The sequence below is a fragment of the Suillus plorans genome (assembly GCF_016647745.1).
Source record: "Suillus plorans strain S12 chromosome Unknown HD556scaffold_10, whole genome shotgun sequence".
Taxonomy (NCBI): Eukaryota; Fungi; Basidiomycota; class Agaricomycetes; order Boletales; family Suillaceae; genus Suillus; species Suillus plorans.
In genome coordinates, this window is record NW_024537394.1 from 21,445 (window position 1) to 44,014 (window position 22,570).

At 48.9% G+C, this 22,570-nt stretch overlaps 7 protein-coding genes across 7 annotated transcripts; 3 read left to right on the forward strand and 4 right to left on the reverse strand.

Annotated features, from left to right (window-relative positions):
• Positions 1 to 619: 619 nt before the first annotated feature.
• Positions 620 to 1,573, reverse strand: HD556DRAFT_1344095 (uncharacterized protein). Its single transcript, XM_041302188.1, has 3 exons — positions 1,273 to 1,573; positions 1,139 to 1,211; positions 620 to 1,067 (listed from the first exon to the last, which is right to left on the reverse strand). The coding sequence occupies exons 1-3, from the start codon at positions 1,504 to 1,506 to the stop codon at positions 913 to 915; spliced, it is 462 nt and encodes a 153-aa protein (XP_041163896.1). The 5' UTR covers positions 1,507 to 1,573; the 3' UTR covers positions 620 to 912.
• On the forward strand, positions 1,574 to 3,352 carry HD556DRAFT_1344098 (uncharacterized protein). The gene is made up of 5 exons (XM_041302189.1): positions 1,574 to 1,787; positions 1,838 to 1,890; positions 1,942 to 2,528; positions 2,579 to 2,967; positions 3,022 to 3,352. The coding sequence occupies exons 1-5, from the start codon at positions 1,672 to 1,674 to the stop codon at positions 3,092 to 3,094; spliced, it is 1,218 nt and encodes a 405-aa protein (XP_041163897.1). The 5' UTR covers positions 1,574 to 1,671; the 3' UTR covers positions 3,095 to 3,352.
• Positions 3,353 to 5,414: 2,062 nt separating this feature from the next.
• On the reverse strand, positions 5,415 to 7,644 carry HD556DRAFT_1344106 (uncharacterized protein). Its single transcript, XM_041302190.1, has 4 exons — positions 6,954 to 7,644; positions 6,481 to 6,900; positions 6,374 to 6,416; positions 5,415 to 6,324 (listed from the first exon to the last, which is right to left on the reverse strand). The coding sequence occupies exons 1-4, from the start codon at positions 7,298 to 7,300 to the stop codon at positions 5,671 to 5,673; spliced, it is 1,464 nt and encodes a 487-aa protein (XP_041163898.1). The 5' UTR covers positions 7,301 to 7,644; the 3' UTR covers positions 5,415 to 5,670.
• Positions 7,645 to 11,480: 3,836 nt separating this feature from the next.
• On the forward strand, positions 11,481 to 14,504 carry HD556DRAFT_1231226 (LAG1-DNAbind-domain-containing protein; the record flags this gene model as incomplete). The annotated part of the gene is made up of 5 exons (XM_041297414.1): positions 11,481 to 12,355; positions 12,410 to 12,924; positions 12,975 to 13,163; positions 13,215 to 14,033; positions 14,089 to 14,504. The coding sequence occupies 5 exons, from the start codon at positions 11,481 to 11,483 to the stop codon at positions 14,502 to 14,504; spliced, it is 2,814 nt and encodes a 937-aa protein (XP_041163899.1).
• Positions 14,505 to 14,787: 283 nt separating this feature from the next.
• On the forward strand, positions 14,788 to 15,894 carry HD556DRAFT_57702 (uncharacterized protein). Its single transcript, XM_041310994.1, has 2 exons — positions 14,788 to 15,290; positions 15,355 to 15,894. The coding sequence occupies exons 1-2, from the start codon at positions 15,114 to 15,116 to the stop codon at positions 15,787 to 15,789; spliced, it is 612 nt and encodes a 203-aa protein (XP_041163900.1). The 5' UTR covers positions 14,788 to 15,113; the 3' UTR covers positions 15,790 to 15,894.
• On the reverse strand, positions 15,871 to 17,926 carry HD556DRAFT_57989 (acyl-CoA N-acyltransferase). The gene is made up of 5 exons (XM_041310997.1): positions 17,721 to 17,926; positions 16,660 to 17,654; positions 16,561 to 16,606; positions 16,180 to 16,511; positions 15,871 to 16,126 (listed from the first exon to the last, which is right to left on the reverse strand). Exons 1-5 carry the CDS (start codon positions 17,796 to 17,798, stop codon positions 15,952 to 15,954), a joined length of 1,626 nt encoding a protein of 541 aa, XP_041163901.1. The 5' UTR covers positions 17,799 to 17,926; the 3' UTR covers positions 15,871 to 15,951.
• Positions 17,927 to 21,074: 3,148 nt separating this feature from the next.
• On the reverse strand, positions 21,075 to 22,554 carry HD556DRAFT_58410 (uncharacterized protein). Its single transcript, XM_041311006.1, has 4 exons — positions 22,384 to 22,554; positions 21,864 to 22,324; positions 21,435 to 21,740; positions 21,075 to 21,377 (listed from the first exon to the last, which is right to left on the reverse strand). Exons 2-4 carry the CDS (start codon positions 22,295 to 22,297, stop codon positions 21,368 to 21,370), a joined length of 750 nt encoding a protein of 249 aa, XP_041163902.1. The 5' UTR covers positions 22,298 to 22,324; positions 22,384 to 22,554; the 3' UTR covers positions 21,075 to 21,367.
• Positions 22,555 to 22,570: the final 16 nt, after the last annotated feature.

Here is a 22,570-nt window from a genome sequence, read left to right on the forward strand (position 1 = left end):
TCGAGATCTTCTGGTTGATGGTGACGACGAGCCCTGGAAGATCCGTTACCAGCTCCACTACCACCACCCAATGACGCACTCCTCGAAAGCTGGTTCAAACCGGTAGAAAGGAAAGATGAAGATGTGATGCCCGTTGGTTGATCGTGGTCAAGGATATGAGCCAGGCGAGGCTGCCTAGTAGATGAGCCAGGTGATTGATGCAGGGGCGGCAATCTCTGACCGACAGTTGTGAGAGACTGTGGTGGTGGAGGAGGCGGTGCACTGGGATAAAGATAGGATGCTCTGGCAGCGGACTGAGCAGCCTGGGCAGATGAAGACAATGGTTCCAGATGAGCGTGAGTTTGCCAGCGAGGGAGATCAAAGTCTTCGTTGGTGTTGGTCATGTAGGCAAGTTCGGGTTCCGACATGCTCTGTCTATGAGAAAACAGTTAGTACCGCTGCTCTCCCAGAAAATAATAGTAGGCCGTTTAGTTGTTTCGTGGTCGCCGTTGTCGTCAACGGCAAGGACAGGAAATAAATGGCAGTTAGTCCCAGGCCACAAATGAGTCTAATAGCGCCAAGTGCCACACGGTTCCACTACTATGTGAGGGGGTTAAGGGTCGGCTAATCGATCTTAGGCCTCAACAACGAATCCCCAATCAATTTTACTTTTCATTCATAAAAATTTACTACAGTGCCAACTTCGTGCCAACACGAGTTTTATCCAAGTGCCTCTAGACCCAGCTAGTACAACACGTGGCCAGGGTTACCTCCGTGGCGAGATCAGGACTTACCAACGACATTTGACAACATAATTTGTATTATATGGAATTCATGAAATCCGCCAACCAAATCATGACATGCCCCCTCGCACATGCTTTGCGCAGCAAATTGGTTGGGGACGCAGAGATGGAAACCGTGCTAGGGCAGAATTTAGGATACTTCTTGGCCGTGTTCATCTCCAAGGCTGCTGAGCGCAGCAACTATGCCTTTCTCTGCATCAAACAACAGATTAGACCCTCGTTGTGTTGATAGCAGGGTAGCAGGCACATCAACCGATAAGAATATCTGTCGATGAAACCTCCGCGCTGGAATCAGTGGATTAAAATCAGCAAAGGACACGGCGATCCGAACGGAACGAAAAACGGGTTCCACTTACCAAGACGCTGCGCCATCGAAAAAGATACATCAGAACTTGATGATCGGAACAAGGAAGTAGCAGGTCCAAACCCCTTCCAGAACTCGCTCAGGCCATTGTTGGTGTATGATTGGCTATTAACATCATTTACTTACTGCATGACCAGGTGGTGCGGGCATAGCACATGCCCAATCTTTACAAAGCATGCCAGTGATGGCTGCGTTCTGCACAGATTCTGGTGGTTGATTCGTAACACCAACCCAAATCATGTATGAGCCCACAAGGCTAGTTATTTGCAAGGCAAGGGCAGGCAAAGATGGGTCGGACGGTGCGACATATTTTGAGGTGACAGAGATCAAGGAAGAATTCCCTTTAGATGGGTCCGCCATGGTGGACGTTATCCGATATAGTGAACAAGCCCCGCAACGCGACAAGCACGAGTTGAGGAGAGTTACAGCCAAGCATTGGCCAAGCCCTTATCAAAATTCAAATGAGTCACCTGATATGTATTATTAATATCGCATAGGGGGTGTTCGAATTCAACTGGAACCATCATGTCCTTCAGCCAACAGCAATCGACGAGTCCTATGGATGCAAATGGTGTAGTACGTTGCCCACATGGCGAAACTGCAATAAGAAGGACTAGTCAAACATCTTCAAATCCCAATCGGTATGTTCAAAATGGTCTTCAAGTATCGGTGGTTGACATTTGCCGCTCAGTGAGTTCTACACTTGCTCGAGGTCAATCCAGAGCGAGAGGTGTAGATTCTTTTGTGAGGATCTCTCCTAGTGCACGTGGAAGTGACTCAAGCGAAATTGCTCAGATTGGGTAGATGACCCTATTTTTCCCCCACAACAGCATAGTTCGGTATCTCCCTCTGTACCTGCATCGTCGAGGCCCCCTCCTTCTCAGAGGCAGAGAGCCGAATCAGCTCGAACATTGAGCACACCCCAGAAAAGTCCTAGGAAGAGGATGGCAGATATAGCGGCCGCCTTAAATGAACCAGAACTTGAGGCCACTTCAACGCCACAATATGGTAGCCCCCAGCAAAATGCAACTGCCATGAATGACCGAACGCGCTCATTTCTTTTTGGCTCCCAATCCTCTCAGGCCTCGACGATCGGGGATTGGGAAGAGACATCGCCAGAAGATGACCTCGAACAAAACAGTCCGTCCAGGAGTGTGGACCAGAGTCTTAGAAACATAGATCAGAGGACACCAAAGAAACCCAGAGTTGCGTCCGTGGATCAGCGATCGGGTGTCCAAATCCCCTTTCCACTTACTCCACCTCAGACATCACGCCGCCGCATCGACAATTCGGACCAGAGCACATTCGAAACAGACTTTTTCCCGCAAACGCCGACCAGGAACAAAGGCAAGGAGCGGGAAAATAGCGGCGGGGAGCAAACGGTTGGTCTTGGACTCGGCTGTTACAGAGAGATTGATTGAAATCTTTGTAGACCTCAGGCACGAATGCTCGCATCCCCAGTGCCTTTGAGAGCGGAAGCAGTACTTTCAAACGTGACGTCCCCGCGCATACATCTAAACCCCTCGAACGCACCTCTTCCAACCCTTTTATTGTTGACCAAACTACTGGGGAAAGCATTGCTTCGTATCTAGAAGCACTGGACGCTTTAAAGTCACCGTCATATATTCGCAAAATGGAGAAAAAGCTCAGTGCGCTGGACCAAAGCAATAAATTCAAGGCGAAGTACCTCGAGGACCTAAAGGCTGCGAAGGCGGAAGTGGAGAGTGAAAATGCGCGTTTGATAGCGGAGAATGCGGGTCTTCAGAGTGAAAATGCGCGGTTGGCGCAAGCGAATGCGCATCTGCAGGAAAGGCTGCTACAGTAGGAATTATACCCATGACTGTCCATTTTCTGTCACGCTCAATGCCCTTCCAGGTCTGAGCACAGCAGCCGCGTCAAAGATATCGAAATTGCCGCTATCAAGTCCCGTCGTCCTCCAAATATGTGATTTTACTTTATTGGAATGGTCTCGCTTCTTGGTTATTCTGACGCGGCGTGGAGGGTAAGGGGTTCCTGCTGCTGGGCTACGTTCCCAACATCTTTGCATTTAGTGGAAGTTGAATGTTCAAGGGCGATTTCACATAGTGATCCAGACAATCTACGATGTGTACCGGACTCAATCAACCAGCTCCATAGTTATTCTTCCATATTTTTATCTAGGCACATTTTCGTTCACACCAAATCACTATCGGTTGGTTCATCTCAATCTCACGGGGGGAATCTATGGAGGCATTAATATCAGTGCCATGTGCAAACAGATCAATTTTTTGAGAGCAATTTTGGTCATTCATTTGAGGCTTCTGCAGGGCAGAGCTCAAACTCGCTTGCCGTAAATCCTTTGGAGGTCGACTGGAGAAACTCAGAACCACAGTCGGTCCTCGAAGCGAGTTAAATTATTCTTCCCCGCCGTTTAGCCCATATTCTAGAAGAAAGAAGCAGTAACCTTTTAGTGCAGTCTTCTTTCCTCACGCGCGATGTGGAGGATTTTCGTTACCGCTATCATAAGCCCCAATAAGTCGTAGACTCAGGGCCCTTTCATTATCGTAGCACGCGATGGGCTATAAACCTGCTCCGGGGGGGGCACATGGAGAGAAATGTTATCCGGGGACGCGAGAAAAAAATGAGGGCCCAAAACGACGAAAGCAGTATTTTTTGACATGTATTTCGAGAACTCGAGGTACACGATTATGAAGAAAGCACAAAGTAGTAGTCGATCGAGTAATCTGAGAAGAAAAGTTAGGCCGCCGTATGACCACGCTCCATTGGCATGTACGACACCGACTGTTGAGTTGGCGCCGAATTTTTATCAGGAGCGTCGCATGCCGCAAAGAAGCGGGGGAAAAGGATTTAGCCGACCAGCGATTTCATCGGTATGGAGCAACTAGACAGAAATAAGACGATCTGCCTGTAACGACGATGGCTACGCAACATGTTCTGGTTTAGTGCGACCCCGTTACCATCTCGTACATGTGCCGCAGCCAGGCGGGCTGCGGGCAGAGCCAGTGCGTTCGAGATGCACGGTTTGAATAAATAAAAATCGGAAACAAAAAGAGACACCCAGTAACATCCGAGATCAATCCGCAGCTGTATCCAAAGTCCTTGAGGGCCCTTTCAGGCATGGTCTAAAATGGTCTCCGTCTGCTGCTGAGCGAGTTGCGCTGCAAGATGAGGGCTAAGTTGACCGAAACGCTCTGGATCCAACGGAGAGAACCCATCAAAGAAAGGGGCTGATACAAGTGCCGTATAGATGGCACAGCTCCAACGAAGGAACAGAAGGAGTTCCGGTCAAAGGGCTCGCTCACTTGGGGAACTTTGCACCAACATGACAGTCCTTGCAGGCTTACCGAAAGCCACCGAGAAATGCCGTGCACAGGGAAATTTGTCTATCTTTGTGCAAATGACAGATCTCCAAGCGCGCCTAAGGGACATGGGAAACATTGTGGGTCCAGTAACTTCTAGTATGAGTTCACGTGGAAGACCCTTGACTATTGCCGCTGAACCAGAACTCTATTACTCACCTTTAAATACAAAGATAACTATCAGATCCACCAGAACACATATCGAGGCCGAAGTATTATTAAAAGTCTTTCATGTGAACAGAGATGAGAAGGCCTCGAACATCACGAAATGTTCATGACAAGCATCCTGGAAGATCACGTCAGGGTGCAAGAACCTTGTGGGGTTGTGTTCCAGTGCTTTGATAAGAGATATGTGGGTTGATATTCGGCCCCTTGACAAGGGTGTGTTGGCTAGGATCCGACTGAATTTCCTTCCGGACCTATTGTCTGATATTATCAGCTTAAATCACATGTATCGACTCGCCGAGTGACAGCCTGTCCTTCAAATGCACAAGCGAAGTCTATCCAAATTCTGGGGATCTAAGATGGAAAGCGCTTGGCGATGGCTACAGGGACGCTATCTTGAACATCGAACAGTGGGTGTCGATAGTCTCCCATGCTTTGACAGGTTGAAAAAGTTGCAGTTCTGGCCCGAGGGGCGCGCAAATCAGCGTCTGAGTAATTAATACTTATGTCAAAGAAAATTGCAAGAAGTGGCCTATCATGGTGACGCACCTTCGGTGTACTGTCTTTACGTTCATGCGTGAGGATTTTCATAGCACCTAAACGAGTACTCGAAGACTCAACTGTCACTGGAAACGGCATTGTTCCTGTGGGCCATTACTCGGAAACAGCGCTCAGTGGGCATGTTGACGAGATGGCCCAGGGTGCTCGGCGTTTACGTGCAGACATGATCCCATCACCCCGAAATTAATGAATCGACGGTCCCGGGAGACTTCATGTAATTGGTATCAAGTTGAACTACGTCAGTGGGAGGTCCAATATGCTATGATTGTACATTCGAAACATATGCATAGCAATTCACTGGATAATGATATACTTATCTGACAGTCTGCGTCCATTCGAAATAGCGTCTGTGAATGGTAAGTGTACGCTGGTATATGCAAAAATGATAAACAAGGAGTGTTACATATGTCCAATGTGTCATCGACGTAGAGCACAATATTTAGCAGAACAATCTTCGCCACCAAAGGACGAACCTTGTCCACCAGTCTCCACGCCACCCATCGCCGCGTGGCTTGGAACTAATCCACATCGATCCAGTGCCGAAGTGGATTTCTTTGCCTTCTGCTCTCTCCTCCTCGCCCTCCTCGATGTCGGCGGCACGAGCATTTAGAGGTGCGGTAAAACGCGGCAGAGAGCAACGGGTGATGAATGAAGGAAATACAGTTAGTAACGATAATAATTCGGGATTTGGAAGATCCGGAGACGTCCAGATGCGCAAGTAATCCTCTGGATCTTCTGCGACGAATTCTGATCGAAGCGGGGGTAATGATTCGTCTTCCCCAAGTTGATCGTGTGGGGTAATGGAACTTGGGCAATCTTCGGGAGTTTCAGAGGAAGGGATGGTAGCTCCGGAGGATTGAGAAGAAGCAGAAGGGACGGAGTGTGAGAGGGCGGGCATATCTAAAAATGGGTCGCTTGTAGCTCTCGCGCGCTTTACCTGGGTAGTCATGGCAATTGGTGAAGCATACGAACCAATCGTCTCGCGGTGAGCAGATAAAGGTTGTGAGCGGGAGCGCAAGTGCGCAGGCTGTGGCTGGTGAGACGCGCAATTGCTGTCGTGCTTCGAGGATGAAACTTCTTCGAAGGCCAACACCTGAAAGGCTGATTGAGTACATCGACAATGAACGATAACAACAACATACTCCTTTGAGGACATCGATAGCATCAAGCATGAAGTCTTTCCCACTATGCCGTGTGTAAAAAGTAAGTATGATAGATTTAGATGCCAATGAATGCTTAGTATGCTTACGCAGACTCTTTGAAAACGGCGTCATCAAATTCCCAGCGTATTCGGTTCGCCCCCGCACCGCCAAGGGGCTCTGGGACAACTTGAAGTCGCAAAATTGCCCACAATGCCTGAAAGAACGGCTTGGTTCCAGGCATGCCCATAGTGCACCAGGTCTTAACAAATTTATCTAATCGGTCAAAGCGTTCTTTCGCAGCCACTGGACCTCTAGGATTTGCTCTAGAATGTGGCATTAATGAACCACCAGGCTGAGTTGCGTTGATATGTGCCTGAAATTCCGCGTGTCGACGGGCATTGACGCTCGCATGGTAAGCAGAACGAATGGATGCCTGAAGGCGTGAAAATGGTGCTCGCTGAGCAGGAGGCAAATTTGCTAGTGTCTGAGTAACTAGTCGCCCAGACGCCTCATCTTGGTTGAAGTACCTGATGACATGAATTATGATTGACAGGACAATCGGTTGAGAACAAAGGCATACCATGCACGACAAAGCTCGGCAAATTTTTCGAGCTCGCTGCGAGAGACTCCAAGAGGGGTGATCGATCGATTTCGAGAAGTAGGAGGCGGCGTTGGGCCAGGGTGACCGTTTCTTCGGCCTCTGGGTCTGCCAGCAAATGAAGGAGAGGATGGCGGTAATACACCAGGTTTCGCAGCTGGACTTCCAGGAGGAGAAACAACAGAAGTTGAATGAGGAAGATCATAAAGGAGTGTTTGCGCGTTTGAGTGCGTATTCGTCAATGAAGAATTTTGAGATTTCTGAAAGCGCAGAGGAGGTGGAGGAGGACGCGGACGAGGCGTATTGAGTTGGTAAGAAGGAACTGACATGTTTGACGATACGAAACCAGCTCGATTCGTCAAATAATCCGCCGAAAGAGGTAGCTTGAATAGCCTCTTGAACTCTGACTGGAGCTTGGATAAACCACACGCTCGAGATTAAGACAAGAGAGTGAAAAAAAGAAATGTATCGCGATGCGACTAACTGATACAAGCTGGCAATGAAATTGCCCCACAAAGCGTTAGATTGTTAGACACAACCTACGTTGAACGGTGACAATGACGACGGCTGGACGATGGCCACGGCTGCGCTAACGACTGCCAGCAAGCAAGGCAACTAATTCCCAAATTTCGGTCACCGCCACAATACCCGAATGTAGTAATGGGTCCAAGTCCTGCTGGCAGAGGTCTGGCGAAACCATGTAAGTACCTTCTTCTGACTACATCCCATCTGCTGCCAATGGAAGCTAAAACCCTGAACGTTGGCCATCTTTTAGGCCGTGCGGTTTCCGCACCAAAATATCGATCAACGCCGAGCTCTTTGAGATCGACAAGTTGTGCATCTTAATGATCACTTTCGATGTGGGCCGTATTGCCCAGCCCTGTTACCTGACATTTGCTCAATCTTAGGAAGGTGTTTTCATCAACAAGGATGTATTTCCGTCCAATCGCATCTTTAAATCACCCTTTTGCGTTGCATCCTTCAAAAAGCGCTTTGTAATTTCACCGCCTTGCTCAACAGCACCTGATCCGTTAACTGCGGTTTGGGCGCCGTTTGCAGTGGGGCGTTGTCACATTGTCCGTCATGCGGTCCCGCGTAAGGCCAGCGTGGTATTTGGTATGTGCTTGCGTCCTTACATCTCGTCAATTATCCAGTGGTCCCACCTCAAAGATGAAGATGTAATTTACTCCGGTATTCACAATAGCATGTCAACTGCAAGGCGAACATGCGTTTGACACGGTGTTGATCAGTGCCTCTGATGCGACGCAGCCGATGTACAGCGCTCAGTTGAACTGCGACGCAAACGGGTGATTTGTTGTAAGCGATACGTCAAGAGGCCTGATTTTCCAGGCACCTGGGCGTCTTTCCGGATTGGACGGCTACCCGTGCCGTGTATGTTGGAGAAAACATGATTTTGAAAAAATGTTCACACTGGGTCCCATGAAGCTGTCAATCGTCATCCTGGGTCTTCGTTTGGGACAAGTGTACGCTAGGAGGTTGCTTCTGTAACAGCATGTCCGTTCGAATCTCGCCATTAGCCATTAATATTGACTTTGATAATTCTCAGCGCGGTGTCCGAGGGGACTTGCCAGTACCCAAAGGGAAGCTGTGCAGACTAGCCTCTTTGAAACGTCATGCTCGACACTAAATCGTTCTCGTAAACATGTCTAATGAAATCGATATTCTTCGAACTTGAGGTGTGTAACCGCCCATCTATGGTTGATCCCTGCGGCAATGTCTACCCTGAACAGATGTTCCAATGTAACAACTCCCGCGGGCCTCTTACTCACGTGCGGCGCCCCGTTTGATAGACTCGTTCATGTAAGGAAGGATGGTACGTATATTGCTTTGACTGTGCCTTTTGCCACTTTGGCATGTGCTAACCACCTACATCTTGGGATAAAGACATTACATACCTCACTCTCTTTTCGGCCGAGTACTCATGCCACACGGCCTAACAAGTCCCTACATGGCAAAAACATAGCGGACTTTAAAATAAAACGGAGTGTGAATTTATTCCTCCGCTAAGTTACTGTCGGGGCGGGGCGCGCCCAACGGTTAGGTCAGTGAATTTATTTAATTCCTAAAATTTCTCAGAGGGCTCCTGTAGCTCCTGTGCTGCTTGGTTAACCGGCCGTCGGATGCGATGCAAGCAAGGTACCTCCAAATTGAATGACCTGTTACCGGCCGCCTACAATGAGCTCGCAACAAATATAATAAAATATAATAATAAAAGTCCCCGGACAAACAACTCCTTTAGGTATTCTGGTCACGGTCGCGCTCCCGGGTCAAAGAAGCCAACGAGTTTTAGCAAGTGCCAGCCTATTATCTTTTCCCTACAAGTTGAACCAATTTAATGGTTCCGCTATCTTGTTCACACCCCATTCGGTGCAGAATCTTTTTACTTACTTTGACTATTGCGTCCGTAGGTATGCAGCGCGACTTTATTGATTCTTGCCGCTGCCTTATCTCAATCTCAGGAATGGTGGACACCATGGACGAGAACAGTTGATAATATAAATCCTGTTTGCGTAGAACTGGACAAGGCCAAAGTGACGGAATCAAAAAGATCGACTTGATTATTCTAAAATTTCCTTACACGTGGATTGACCATTTACAAAATGACCCAAAAATGACCCTTGTAACTTCTTTCTGCATACAAAACCTACCCCTGCCCACGTTTGCTTCGCGAGGGTCGTACGTACATGACCTCCGCAAAGGCGCTCCAATAGTCAAATTAGTAAGGGTTTGAGGAAAAGGTAAATAGCCGTGACCGTGGATCTTGGAGATGCGATCACACATTAATATTGACGGGGTGTCATGGCAAAAGGGCAGTATGACGAAGACTGGTAGTCTGGACGTTCAAGTATGTCAATTGTGCGCAATCAACTCTCTGTAGAATTGATGTTGAAGACGTGTGGGACGTACCTACGGCCCATCAAAGTCTACTAATGAGAACCCTAACCATGGCGGATTTCAAAAAATATGCCGCAATGTATGCTCGAATTGTTACGGTCTACACAATATCAGAATGCGTTAACCGACGTCAAGCTGTCGAACTTCTACAGACTTACTCTGTTCTGGAAAAACCTTGAGTGAGCCCCCCAGTAGGGACTGCGGTGTAATGACCTGACATCTATTTCGGGCCTGCAAAGTAGTTGATTGCTGTACAGCCGAAACTTACGTTGATCCTTGAAGCTTTCGTGAAGACGGAAGCAAGGACCCTGATTGGTGGAGAGGGGCCGATTGTCACATTGCAGGGACGGCAAGTCCCTCTGACTATCCCTAAATCGGGGGAAACACGGCACCACGTTCTGGGTCGACTGAGTGCAACAGTTGAGATAGAATGGGACGATGAACCATTCCTGCAACAAGCGTCTATCCTCGTCTATCACGGCAACCAAGAATGAGATTATTTTGATGGAACTGCCATACGTACCTCTTGACGGGTCTAACCGAGCGACTTTCAAAATAGGTGAGATCCCAAAACGAAGATTGGTTGAGTAAGATGGGTGCAGTATTTCCGCCGCGTGCGACAGTTGAAGAGTCAATGCCACAAGGTCGAGAGAGATCCAATCGGATGAAACAGATGAGATTTCGGAGCGGGTAGACTGCCAGATATATGCCAGCGCGCCGATAGGTCGAAGAAGATGGACTTGGGTAGGCACGAGAAGGCGACGATAGATCGAGATCATTCATTGTTTGGACAAGTCGAATCACTCAGAACGCAGTGATAGCAAAGAAACACGGAACCTTTTTTTCATGAATCAGGTCGGCCGCGGTGTTTCGCGAAATGTTGCCTTGCCGCAATTAGAGTTCTATGTCAGCCTAAGAGATCTATAAAAGCAACGGCACACCGTGCTGATATGATCCTTTTTGTTACACCTTCCAGTTTCGAGCTCATCTGTGCCGTTACTAGTAGACGTCACGGTATCCCCTAACGCTAGCGGGCCGTCGCCTACCTCACCGTTCCACCAATTTGCCGGCAACGGACAAAGCCTTAACAACGTTGCCTACCTCGCGCCTTCCTAACCTAACCTTGGTAGTCTGTTGTTTGTCAATATAAATTTGACATTCGTATCTTCACAACCAACCAAGCCGCAACCGCCGATTATAGAGTCACTGGGTCTAGAAAAGATAGAGATCAATAGAAGAACAGGTTAGTAGTGTTGCTTCACTACCAGAGTGATTTTTTGATATCTTTGTCAAGCACAGTCGACTCTTACAGCATCGCTGATAAGCTTGATAAAAAGTTTCTACCTGTACGGACCCGTTCATAAGCTCTCATATTTTATGGCTCAAAGCGCCACTTGGGTTTCCGTGATGACAGCGGCAATTCCCGACGACCGATCACAGCTTGTTCAGGCTTCCCTGTCTGACGAAACTTCATCATCAGCTGTCTTTCGTCTTCCTTCTATCCATCATTCTTTCAATAATCAAGGTCTTTTCGATACCACGACGATACCCCGTCCAGGAGCGATGGACTTTGCAACTGCTTCACATCAGCCAATGTACAACCAGGCTGACCTCGATCAAGCATTTAATTCATTGCAGACAGTAGACAACTCTTCTCCATCTCACCATTTGTCTCAAACAATTCCTCAACATAACTTTGATCATTCAGAATCTCGAGAGGTCTCAGATCATCCCTCCTATGATCTCTTTTCAAACAATAATAACAATTTTGCCTCTCAGCGGTACCGCGCCAATTCATCTTCCTCTTCGTCCCTGGGTCCTCCTTACGCCATGAGCCCAGACGGAGTATACTCGCATGCATCCTTTGGCGACTCTGTTCCATCATTTGGCTCCAGCAACACCTACGACATCATGAACAATGTTTCGTATTCCAGTGGGAAGGTCTCTCCATTGACACCCAATGACGCGATGACTGGCATCCAGCAATCTCCGGTCTTCCCCCACTCCTTGGGTATAAACGGACACCAGAAGGACTTTTCCAACGGCCACGCATACCCGGAACTCCTCAACGATCGCCGTGTTTCCGGTGTTAGCGGCGCTGGCTATCACAATGACTTCTCCGATGATTATGGCATGAACGGCGGTGCAGGCTATCCTCCATCGGCCCTTCAACCATTCCAAGATCGCATGCGCTTGCAACCTGACAGTCGCTTTCCCCATTCTGGCCTACCTCCTTCGGTCCCTTCGCATATGGGACACAGCCCTGATATGTTCCGTGGCGTTGCTCCGCAAGCAACGCACTCGTTCCGCCCTGACTCTGGCCTTCCTGGCTACGACGACGTGCAATATTTTGGAAACCCTCATGCTGATATGTCCCTCCGCATGTCCAACATTGGGGATGGTTTTCCTGGGATGAGAAACGGGCATCCTGGTATGGGCTCCTCCAATGACCTTCAGGCTTTCATTCGGTAAAGACTATTACGTTAAATTTACCTTCAGAATCTCATGCCTTTGCTATTCAGACCCTACCTCGATCAATACGTACGGACGCCAAACCGCCTCGCGTTTGGCGAACGCACTGTCATTGTCATGTCGAGCAGGGTGGCGCAAAAATCATACGGCACTGAGAAACGCTTCCTCTGCCCCCCTCCAACGGCAATCATGATTGGCAACTCTTGGTGGACTGACGTGATACGCCGCGGGGAAGAGCCAAAACTTTGCCCTCCTCGTGTGACCGTCTGCATATCGGGTGAACCTGTGCCTCAAGAGGGTTCCATCGAGTGGACGTCCGCCTCCGGCAAGATCTTTGATGTAAATGATGCCCCTACAGGCACAACATACATTGGTCGCTGCGTCGGAAAGCAGTTGTTCATCAGTGATGTTGACGAGAAGAAGAAAAAAGTCGAGGCGCTTGTAAAGATAACTGCTCCATCTTCTGACGATGAGCCTGAACGCGTTATCGGAACTTTCCCGAGCCGTCCTATCAAAGTGATCAGCAAGCCAAGTAAGAAGAGACAGAGTGCAAAGAATCTTGAGCGTGCGTAGATTCACTGTGGTTCATGATGGCTTTTGACCGTGATCCTCCAGTATGTATAAACCATGGTTCAACGATTTCACTCTTCCATCGTCTGCGTTCTCAGACCGTCTCGACGAAGTACCTCTGTGTCTCCGGTTCAGGTTCCTCTTTCAAGGGTTCTGACGGCGCCCCTTTAATGGGGATCGATACTCGTGCGCGATCTAGCACGCCATCATTCATTGCACGTACTGCTAGTTGGGGTCAGTTTTTCACTTATGCTTTTTTTGTCTTCGCTGACGTTTTCACATTAGATCCGTTTGTAATGTACATTGTCGATGTCAACAAACCGGCCGGCGGAATTGATACCCCTCCCCCACCACCTCCACAACCTGACTACCCTTCACCTCCACCAAATGCCATTCCTTTCACCAACAACGGCACCCAAATACCAATCTATTACAACCAGACAGTGGTGCTACAGTGTCTAGTCTCGGGCGTCGTATCCCCCGTCTTGATTATCCGGAAAGTTGATCATCAGACGACAGTAGTTGGAGGAGGTCTTCAAGAAGGCGCAAAGGGTGTTGCAGACCACTATTGCTCACCAGGCGAAGTGTGTGGTGACCCAGTCTCGCAGCTTCATAAGATCGCCTTCGAAGTCTACGACTCAACGAAGGGCATGCCTGAGCCTGGAACCCCCGGTACAACGGGCGCGTTCTTGTCGTGCATGGGTGAAAAGGTTAATACCTACCGTCCAATTGAGGGTCGGCTGTGGAACAACCCGCCGAATGCAGGGTCAACATCCCCTATCCTTCCTGGATCTCCCGTAGTTTCAACACCAGCGTCCATGTCGGGCGCCGATTATTTCGGGCAGGCTACTGCAAGCGAGCCAGCATCACCGTCTTCATCAAATGATTTTTCAAATGACGGCGGGCGGGTGAAGAAGGCGAAACGTTCAACATCAAGTGCCGGTGTTATCAAGAATCCAGGCCCGAAAGGGCGGCGGCGCCCGACCTCCGCCGGGTCTGCGTCTTCTGGACGTCGCGGATCTTCCACTGACGCCGGCGCATCATCGGGTGCACTTTGGCAAGTGGATATAGGCGAGACGAGCGTCTGGACTATTGTTGGCACAGGTACTACGTAATTTTCCATTCCCAAATGTGCAAAACTTAACTTTGAATTTGTCAGATCAAGTGCGATACAACTTCTATGTACCGCCCGTGTTGTTCGACAACCAGAATGCGCCTCAAACAGGATCATTCCCAATCCCGTCGAAGCCCGTCACTCCATTCCCGGCAGTGGTGAAATACCTTCCTCCTGACCGTGCTGCGGAGGCACCAAAGTCTAACTGCGCACAATCGCGTGGCGTCTTGTCGAAACCTAATCCTCACATATCAAAAATGTTGACTGTATACGGAGAAAACTTCAACAAAGCAGACCCAGTACACATCTTCTTCGGATCAGACCCTTCGCCATATGCCGAAGTGAGGTGCACCGAGGTGTTGGGCTGCCTACCTCCAGAAAACCAAGTTGCGAAACGCCGCCCGATTATCATGATACGACCTGATGGCGTTGTATTCCCGTCACCTGTTATGTTCCCTTGATTGTATTTATCGGTATATCCTCGGTGCTTGTTTGTGGAGGCCTGGTCTGCCTGCGTGGATATATCCCTATAATTTCGCGATTCCCAATGCTTTGAACATGTTAGGATCTGATAGTTGCTATCTGTACACCATGGACCCGACTAAGTCCCAGCGCAAGACAGTACTATGTAGCCCCCTTGTATCATATCTGTTAGAAGAATTTCGATTTGATGTTTCTATCTCCTGTTTGTCGCCTCTAGGCAGGATCTTCTACGGCAAAGACCGTGAAACTGCCTTGTAGCCTCTTTACAGTTGTCATCTTTATCAGATCTGTGCACTGAGTTGGACTCTTGTACGTTACTTTTCCATCATATCAACATATTTGACAGCGGTACGCCCACCTATCATCGCTCTACACGCAAACGCGTTCGTCGTATCGGGTGCAAAAACGCTATCTAGTAATCACGGCTGTTACAAAACCCAAGCGCAATCAGAAATCGTTCTGTCGGGTCCAAAGCACCATCTAAATCACGGGCGTAACTTGCAGCTTGCCAGCATTCTTTTTGCATATTCCTGCAAGCGACCTGTTCCAATTTGGCTCCAAATCCCTTCACCCTTCACTCCAGAATCATGGGTTCCCAATACAGTTTACACCTCTTGTTCTCTTCCGCACCTCGTCGCGTATGGCATGCATACATCGAATATCTATGGAACCCGCTTCCTGGCTCCTGGGTCACCCAGGTCGCATATTCATTCCGCATATTGGCGTTCCTGCTTATTCTCCCAGTCGTCGTTCTGACACTCCTGGTGCGTATCCAACCCTGCTAAATTTGTAGATCCTCGCTTCTTTCAATTATTGATATCTCGTTAGGATATTACCTCCTATGTAATCGCACGCACTCTCGGTATTGTTGACGACGTCAAAGCGTCCACAAGCGACCTGCCTGTTATGACTGCTGAGGGCACGCCCTCGGTCCTCGTTGAAGATACGTCATCTGAAGAATCGTTCCCCGCGGAGCAAGGCAGCTGCATATCTTCGGTTCATCGGCAACACAATACCGACATGAAGAGTACGGGAGTACAGGAAGAAATGAAGCTCCAGGCTTACTTCACGGGAGAGGAGGATCTACGCTTGTCGAGTGTTGGCGTTCTCTCGCCTTTCCCGTCTCAGCCACCGTCACCTGTTCTACCCCACGAGAACTTGTCTGGAGAAGATGGATCGATGAGAATGGAAGATCTACGTGATGCACAGGATGAGCCCATGATCCTGCGACGACGGGGCGCCCAAGCGAAAAGTGATGATTAAATCAGCCTTTTTGGAATCGCCGCTAGAACTACATATTTTTTGCACCGTGTACGATGACATGATACCGATCAACGTCCCTTTTTACTCTACAGCTACAGTGATATCGATCAAGAAAACCAACTCGCAAATAAAAAAAACTGGCCAAGACGTCAAGTGAGGCGATCAGTAAAACCGTAGCTGATCTCTGGTGAAGACAGGTGGCTTCCAGATCAAATTATCGGCATAAATCCGACGCCTGCGTTTGTTTCGCACTTTTTCATGTTTCTCCAAAACGGCTTCCGAGAGACAAATGATATGTTGTCCTTTGTAGTGTTTAAATAGCTGCAACGTTGTGCACCTGCAAGCAATTCATTTAGCGTTACATCCCAGAGAACAGGTTCTTTCACACACGTATTCATAATATCCGCATGGGTGATAGACGTCTTCTGCGCAATATCGTCAATGCTCAGCTCATCTGTCGTATTGATGAGCAATTCCACGATGACCTCCGCCCAATATGCACGGTAACCGAGTAGGCCCAGATCGCTCAGGGGCTTTTCAGGGCTGCCAAGTTTCCCCTCTTTCTTACTCAACTCGTAAGAAAATTCGATGAGCAGCTTGCCAAAGCCGTGGCGTTGATGCTGCGGTAGCGTCAAGATACATGCGACGTTGTAATTCTCCGCCGACTCTTTCTCTTTCGAGAAGTAACCGATAATATGGCACCCTGTAGAATCTCGTAGACACTGCGATGATAGTCGGTATAACATAAATACAGAATGGCATTGTACACACCATGACATAATACATGAACGGTGTCACGTCATAGTACAACGTCTTGCTATAAGGGCACAGTCAGATAATTGAGCTTCGTCGTTACCGAGAAGAACTTACTGATCTAGAAAACATTTGGACAATAAACTGAGGTTCCGACACCAGCTTAATTGCCGCTTCCCATCAAGTTCGAAGACCGAAATGTCTTGGTGGCGGTAGATCTCGTTGCCAGGTGGATGAAATAGCGTACAACGTTGTCGGTGGCGCGAGAGCATCATGGGCGACGGAAAATATGCGAGACAGAACTCGCAGATGTATAGCACGGGTAAATGCGCATATTCCTTTGGATATGGACTGAAGTACCACGCTTCGACCTCGTGTTTGCCAATCTGTAGACGGTTTAAATTCTTCACCCGCGCAATTTCTGATATTGACTGGGTCATCGAGCCGGATGTCCGCAGTTTCTCGATTTCTTGTTCTTTGCTGAATGAAGAAACGGGAGGGGGCGTCTCTACTTGTGCACCATTGACGTTAAGTTCGAAGGTATCCCCTTCGCCGTCGACATCCATCTCGCCTTCTGCGTCTACATCATCCCCTTCAATTTCTTCTTCCTCTTCTTCCTCTTCATCATCAGTTAACTTCCGCTTCAATGATGGGGCAGGTGATGGCGAGGGAAAAGCAGAGCGGCCAGGGGTTGAGGCAGATGTGGGCGAAGCAGCCGCAGCCGCATTTGATGTCGCTTTCTTCAATAATGACTGGGAGCGAGGCGCCTTCCCCGGTGCTTTCTGCAGTGAGCCAGGCCCAGCTTTCTTGCCCGGTAGCACCTTGGGACGGGGCCACTCGAGGTCCCTGCTCAAGATAAGCCGAGATCCCGTTACCCACTCATCCAAACGCTTGTTAAACTGATCCCAGTGGACAAAGTACTCCCATTTGTCTTCTGGTTTGTCGGGTGCATCTTCCTCTTCTTCTTTCACACCACCTCGGGCATTTGTGCGTTGTGCTGACGTATATGAGTTCACGGGTTTATCACGAATTGATAGTATTTCTGCAAGCCGCTCTTCCTCCCCGTCTGGGGTTGGACGGCGGATGTAGATTTTGCACCCAACAGAGACGGTCTGAGGAAAGAATTTGATGAGTCAGCACTATGGAGGCCTGTGTGAATTGAAACTGCGGAAATTTACTTGGATAGTGTACGTTCCTCCAGGTGTGATGGATGCGGACTCCTGCGAGCCTTCATTGTTAGCATGTGCAGAGACCATTCTCGAGCAAAACGGCGGCGAAAGCTGAGTGCTAAGGGAGAAGAGCAGATTTTGCGTCGTTTGTGTCGACTTACCGAGTCATGAGGGGAAAGTTGAATTTCGCTTACTCAGCCTACAGCAGTGCAGCACAGCAACCTTTGCTTCCTATTTCACCAACACAGGCCGAATGTCACGGTTTAATTGTGAACAAAGGCAACGCTAGACAACAGCGCTTAAGTCTATAGGCTACGGTTCCTATGGGCCAATCTGAGACTGCCTCCGGGTTGATACCATACTAGCAGGAGGCCTCATCATTTTTAGGAGCTGTAGTCTATAATTTGCAGTGTGTTTCAACTACTTCGCTTTTTAGACATCGACTGCCAGGGGGCACTCTCCAAGTTAGTTCCAAGCGTACAGATTGAGTTACACCTGTAGATTCGGATCATTAATGCTAAAAGCACAACAAAAGCCGTGCAACCGGCGCTGCACGATTCTTCGTCGAACGCATAATTCCGTCGAGTGCGCGCGGCGTCAGATGGTCTATTAAGATCTGATTCTCTGTGAGATCGCCGTCCCTACCTAGACCCGCCTGGTGATGATGAAGTTTGAGCTCATTTTCGGGAGTTCAAAAGGTGTGGTGGCCGCAACGATTCGGAAACTCGCATCTTCGGAAAGACATATAACCCATGGCCGCGGTGGAAAGTCTGAGTACTGTTTGTGATAATTAGCGGCAGGGTAAGCATTCTCCTCGCACCCGACGAATTCTGATGTGAATGACGATAATGGAGCTTACCAATTTCTATCGAGCAAATCTCGCAGAAGTCCCGGAAGTGAGCCGTATGAACTTACCACAAGCGATGCATCATCTTAACTGACGGCAGACCATGAGGGCATGGAGTAGAGAGAATTTCCGGGCCATCGCTCTTGCAATGTTCCAACTACCGATCAATGCGCAATGGCCAGGCTCTAATAGCGCCAGCCGGATGGACCTAGCGACTGAAACGGTTGAAGTGGGGTTACATACCTCGTGATGGGACAGCATTGGCCTTTGTTACGTCTGTGGACATAAGGCTACCGCAGGCAATCGAATAGCCCCACTCGAACCAATTTAATTCTGTCATTCTATGTTATTGCTCATGAGCTGCAAGAACAAGCAGAAGGGCCTGACCAGAAATACATGATATGCAGGTTACACCCGAGTTATACCCCTTGGATGTCGGCCTCACTTTTCTTCGCGGAGTTTTGAAAATGGCAGTGCATAACAGAGTGTATTCGCAACCGCAATTATGATATCGATGTGTTTTTTTTGCAGAAGATTGGACAAGATAGAATGGGGTTGGGAGGGTACAAGTCTTCGATACGATGACGACAAAGGGGAGCACTTATGAGTCACAATGAAGGGTCATGGAGGGATCATAGTAGTAGACGCCACGATGCTAACGCCACCAACGTGGCGAGGGGTGCGAAGGAGTGTGGCCCTGACGCCTCTAGCTCGGAAACCTGACTCGGAGGACAGGGTCGGAGGCATCCCCGCTTGGCCAGTACCAGTTGGTGTAACCTTAAACATGGTGGCTTGACTCGTTTTGCCCTGGGAACATAGTGCGCTGTCAATCGCATTCAATTACCTGTGATTAAACTGCCAAGAAATCTTTAGATCTGGATTCTGCAAAATAGAAAATTTCAAATACAGGCCTTTGTGCTATCAGTATATGATCCCGCATATCTAGATATTGCCCTGCTAGCAAGAACAAGGAAATTTGTGCGCCGTTAGAGGTAAATAATGTCACTCAGATTGTTACTAGGGCCTGCGGCTTGTCTGCCCCGATGGATCAGGGTCAAAGATTTTTTTTCCTCCCTTTATGTCCCGTCTAAGCAAGTCCAAACGGTGATGTAAGAACAATGATATTCCATTGGCAGGAGAAAAGCCCGACAGAACGATGGACTTTGTGGGGAATGAGAAAGCGAAGTATGGCGGTACATGATGTACATCTTAAGCTTCATGCCGTATGTACGCTTCCTGAAGTATACCTGGTTCAGCCTCTTAGTTGATCACATACACGAGTGGTGACATTTTTTAAAGGACGTACGGAGTATCAGGTGTTCAGACAGAAACCACGTGACAACCTACTAAAGTTTTGGACTGGGTTCGTGCCATCACAACGAGGTGGCATATTACCTGCATTGCGAAGACACTGGCTAGAGCCGTCGGACCAGGGAAAAAGAAACACAAAACTGGCTTCTTATATCGTGTGCTTTGTGAGATCCCTTTCTTCTACATTAACGGAGTGAAGACGGCGTGTATGATAAAACAAATACAGCTTACCCTATATGTAAAGTTAGAAACTGTGTTGTACACCGCCTACAGGGCTTGCAGCGCCATGTCCCCGAAGAGAATGAAACAAAGTATTTGGGTGGCGATGGAGATGAAGAAAAATGTTCCAAAGTCTTACGGCGAGACCGGATGTCCGAAGGAGCCAGAAAGTGGTTGGAGAATAAAGAGAGGGTGAAGTTGATCGCTGTAAGCTTGTTGGACTCGGAGAGAGCTGGGCTGGATGTGTGTGTACGCACGTGATCTCCGTACTATCCGGCCCCTCCCGGAAATGAATCATTCCCAAGTGGGCCCTCCGATGATATTTGTGTGCCATTGCCTTGATGAGGCTCGTGTATCTTGACCTTGAGTCTTGACGCAATTCAAGATGATTTGACAGTAATCGTCAACAATGACCGTAAATTTAACTGCGACTGGGGGTTAGGAAAACTACTCACGCATAATTTCACTGAAATTACGAGCAATTGTCAAAGATTATCTTCATTTTAGGAAGGAGGCTTTCCCTGAATCCTGATGCAGAGATCTAGCCGACAAAAGCAAACACACAACGCGAGCCTGACTCCTGCTGGACAATGTGGTTGAGTCAACAAGCAAGACCCGTCATGGCAGTCACTACTACTAGTACTCACCAGTGAAGTTCATTGAAGCTCCGCGCATACTCGGAGCCGTAAATGCATTCCGATACCTGAATCGATTTGCAGCTCAATGGGGGCCTGTAACATGGTCAGATCGATTAGTATCGAGCGGGTAAAATGCCTTCGGCAATCAAGAACGTTCGGAATTGATATCAGGTCGAGAAATAGAATAGCAGGGATATGATGAACTTGAAATAGCACTACTTGGACCTCCGACTGCAATCAACAGGAACAGAGCGGAATGTCTTCATACAAGGCTGTCTAAGGTTGGCATAAGGCTCATAGATGTGGCAACTTGAAGGTGAGCAGTAGATGACAAAGCCCCGGGTTACATAAAAAGTTCCTATCACAATGTACTTGTCAGCAATTCCAGCGACGTTTTCATCCCACCCACCATCTCCTCTCAACGACGTCGACAATGGAGCCAGAGTGCGACGAGCTAAAACAAACCCCAGTGGTATCAAGGAACACAAATTCGATTTCGGAGACAGTCATAAACGGCACAGGCGCGGGTACGTACAAACTAGGTGGAATAAACTACTGCCCACCGCAAGCACACGTGTAGAAGGAAGATTGGTGAAGCAAAGTAAAAATTGGACGTCTACGGTACACTGCGCCTCCGCAACCTATTGCTGTCTTATCATTGAAGTCATTTTACAGAACAAAACAAGTCGAACAGTTCGGCTGCCTCACTCTTTGGAGGCAGTGTCATCCTTCTTCTCTGCCTCAGTTGTTGCTGGCTGAGGCTGTGCTTGCGTTGCTGGCTGCTGCTGCTGGGACTGGGAGGGCATGAGATGTGAGAGTAAACCCTGTGGAATCTGGGAGTACACCTCGTCGAGCTGTTGACGGAGGTGCGTGTTTTCCTCGCGGAGATGTGTGATGTCGTCACGGAGCCTGTCATTAAGCGCTCGACACTCTTCCCACCGACGATTCGCCTCATCTGCGGACGCAAGTGCTGCATCCAATAGTTGAGAGCGCGACTCGAGGGCTTTGACGTGCCTATGATGAAGGTGAGTCAGATCTGCACAATGCGTTTAAGAGATGAAAGCAAGAAAGAAGTGAACCCGTGCCCTTTCTGAGTGCAGAACGGAACAAAGGCAATAATGAGAAACATGCACTTACTGATCTCTACGTTCCCTGAACGCTCTCTGCGCCTTTCTATTTTGCTCGGCCCTCTTGGTCTGGCTCAATGGACGACCATTTGCCTTTGAGTCATCAGGACCACCAGGCTGACCCTCAATCTGCGGGGAAGGTTGGTCACCCGGAGGCGGGTGGGGTGGAGGCCCACCGAACTCAGGCCCCGGAGGGCCAGAGAAATAAATGGGCATGGATGATGGGTGATGTCCATGTGGGGGTGGCAACATTGGAGGGAGGAATATGCCAGGCGGAGGCTGCTGGAGCTGCTGTGGTGGTGGTGGTGGTGCTGGCGGCTGGGCTGTTGTTGTTGGGGGAGATTTACGTTTGCGAGAACGGGTTGCTGGAGCTGGGGCGGCTGGCTGTGCAGGTGCTTGAGATGTGGAAGGTTGAGGCGGCAGTGGGTCGTCGCGGAGACGCATTGCAGGAATAGTCTGTGGGGTTTGTTGCTGTTGTTGAGGTTGAGGTTGTTGCTGCTGCTGCTGCTGCAGAGCCTCAGACTGCTGACCTTGCTGCTGGCCCGAAGGAGGGTAACCGTGTAGCATTAGCAATGATCGCTAGTTTATTATATCTGTCTTGATAAAGGGCGCGGTGACTTGATATGTTTTTTAGATGCTAGGGGGATGTTTTCGCTGATCGAGTTTCAACGACGGTCGCGTTGAGGAGGCGCGAGTATTAGTAAGAAAATCAGGTCG